This window comes from Mandrillus leucophaeus, unplaced genomic scaffold (genome assembly GCF_000951045.1).
Source record: "Mandrillus leucophaeus isolate KB7577 unplaced genomic scaffold, Mleu.le_1.0 Scaffold1, whole genome shotgun sequence".
NCBI classification, from domain to species: Eukaryota; Metazoa; Chordata; class Mammalia; order Primates; family Cercopithecidae; genus Mandrillus; species Mandrillus leucophaeus.
In genome coordinates, this window is record NW_012098097.1 from 15,578,725 (window position 1) to 15,580,777 (window position 2,053).

The 2,053-nt window shown below is 45.3% G+C and overlaps 1 protein-coding gene across 1 annotated transcript in view; it reads right to left on the reverse strand.

The window, feature by feature from the left end:
* The window catches only part of NPLOC4 (nuclear protein localization 4 homolog (S. cerevisiae)), a 92,216-nt gene that overhangs the window by 48,051 nt on the left and 42,112 nt on the right, over positions 1-2,053 (reverse strand). Inside the window, exon 11 of the mRNA XM_011993679.1 lies at positions 1,033-1,193. Coding sequence (XP_011849069.1) covers positions 1,033-1,193 — 161 coding nt within the window. The remainder of the gene's footprint in view (positions 1-1,032; positions 1,194-2,053) is intronic.

Sequence of the window (2,053 nt, forward strand, 5' to 3'; positions counted from 1 at the left end):
AAAAAAAAAAAAAAAAAGGAAAAAAGAAAGAAAAAAGTTAATATAACTGTATCCTCTATGTTCAAAGAGTTAAGCAGAAACACGGGAAGCAATTAACAACTTAAACTTCTAGAATGAAAACTACAACGTCTGAGATTAACAATATGTTGGATGAGACTAACTGCAGATTAGACACTGTAGAAGTCAAGATCAATGAATGTTAAGACATAATAGAAACTATCCAAAATGAAACACTGAAAAAGACTGAAACAAAATGAAGAGAGTATCAATAAACTGTGGGAAAACTCCAGGCAGTCAAATATATGTGCAACTGGAGCTCCCAAAGGAGCAGGAATCGCCAAAAAGAAAAAACGTTGAATAGCTGCAACTGACAGGATTCTAAAAAAAGGTCCCTGAACATCTCCCACTGTCTTCTCATCTCCACCCCCATCCTTGAGACAGGGTCTCACTCTGTCACCCAGGCCTACATGTAATGCAGTGGCACGATCATGGCTAAGGGCAGCCTTGACCTCCGCAGACACAGGTGATCCTCCTACCTCAGCCTCCTAAGTAGCTGGGACAACAGTTCATGCCACTACGTCTATTTTTTGTAGAAACAGGGTCTCGCTATGTTGCCCAGGCTGGTCTTGAGGTCCTGGACTCAAGCAATCCTCCTGCCTTGGCCTCCCAAAATGCTGGGATTACAGGCATGAGCCACCATGCCCAGGCCCCATCTTCTCCTTTAGAAACTGAGACTGTCTGTGTTGCAATGGTTGGATTTGGTCTTACTGATCTCAAACCTAGTGCATGTACCTCCACTTCTGGTGAGAAGCCCTAATGCCATGGAAGCATGAGTAGCTAATATCCAGCCCCAGAAACGTGACAGAAGCCTTTAGTGACAAGGAGGGTTCAACCACAGCTGACGAATGGCTGCTATAGACAGAATGCACCCAAATTAGAAAGGTTCAAGACAGGTTGACACCATTATTATTATTATTTTTTTGTACAGAATTTTCTTTTTATACAGAATTCTTTTTCTTACCATACTTTTACCTTATAAAACACATCAGGCACGTACTGCTCACTGCTAGACTCCTTGGCGTAGCCAAGCTCCGGGGCATCCTTGCACGGCAGCAAACACTCATCACGGACGAGCGCCATACACTGATTGGACACCTGGTACCCTTCAAAGTGGACTTGATTGTCAGGACCACCTGCAAGAGAGAGACCTTCAAAAAGAGCCTACCAAACAGCATTCAAACCCAGTCCACATCTGTTAACTCTTCACCTCTGATCAACAGAAAAAACGAACCCTCAAGAGTTTGTCGGGGTAAGAGTTAAAAAGTGTTCAGTAGTCAGCGGGTGCAGTGGCTCACACCTGTAATCCCAGCACTTTGGGAGGCCGAGGTGGGTGGATCATGAGGTCAAGAGATTGAGACCATCCTGGCTAACTCAGTGAAACTCCGTCTCTCTGAAAAATACAAAAAATTAGCCGAGTGTGGTGGCGGGAGCCTGTAGTCTCAGCTACTTGGGAGGCTGAGACAGGAGAATGGCGTGAATCTGGGAGGCGGAGCTTGAAGGGAGCCGAGATTGCACCACTGCACTCCAGCATGGGTGACAGTGCGAGTCTCCATCTCAAAACAACAAAAAAAAGTTCAGTAGTCAACGGATGGGTGGCCACAACACAAGACCTAGACATGCATGTCACGGCACCCTGCAGCTCCACACACACTTGGCTCCACAAACAGGTGCCACCACGGACGTGCTCTATCAGAATCAGGAAATCAAGATTGTTAAACTTTTGAAAAAAAGAAAAAAAAGAAAAGAAAATGCTGGGTGCAGTGGCTCACGCCTGGAATCTGAGCACTCTGAGAGGGCAGGGTGGGAGGACTGCTTGAGCCCAGGAGTTTGAGACCAGTCTGGGCAAAATAGTGAGACCCTATTTTTCCAATTTAAAAAAAAAAAAAAAAAGATGATTAAACATTGTCTAACATCTGCCCCTAAAGCGAGGCTTAGTGTCATCAGCACTTGGGCTCCTGGTTCATAGTAACACCAGGGGTGTAAATGGCAGACA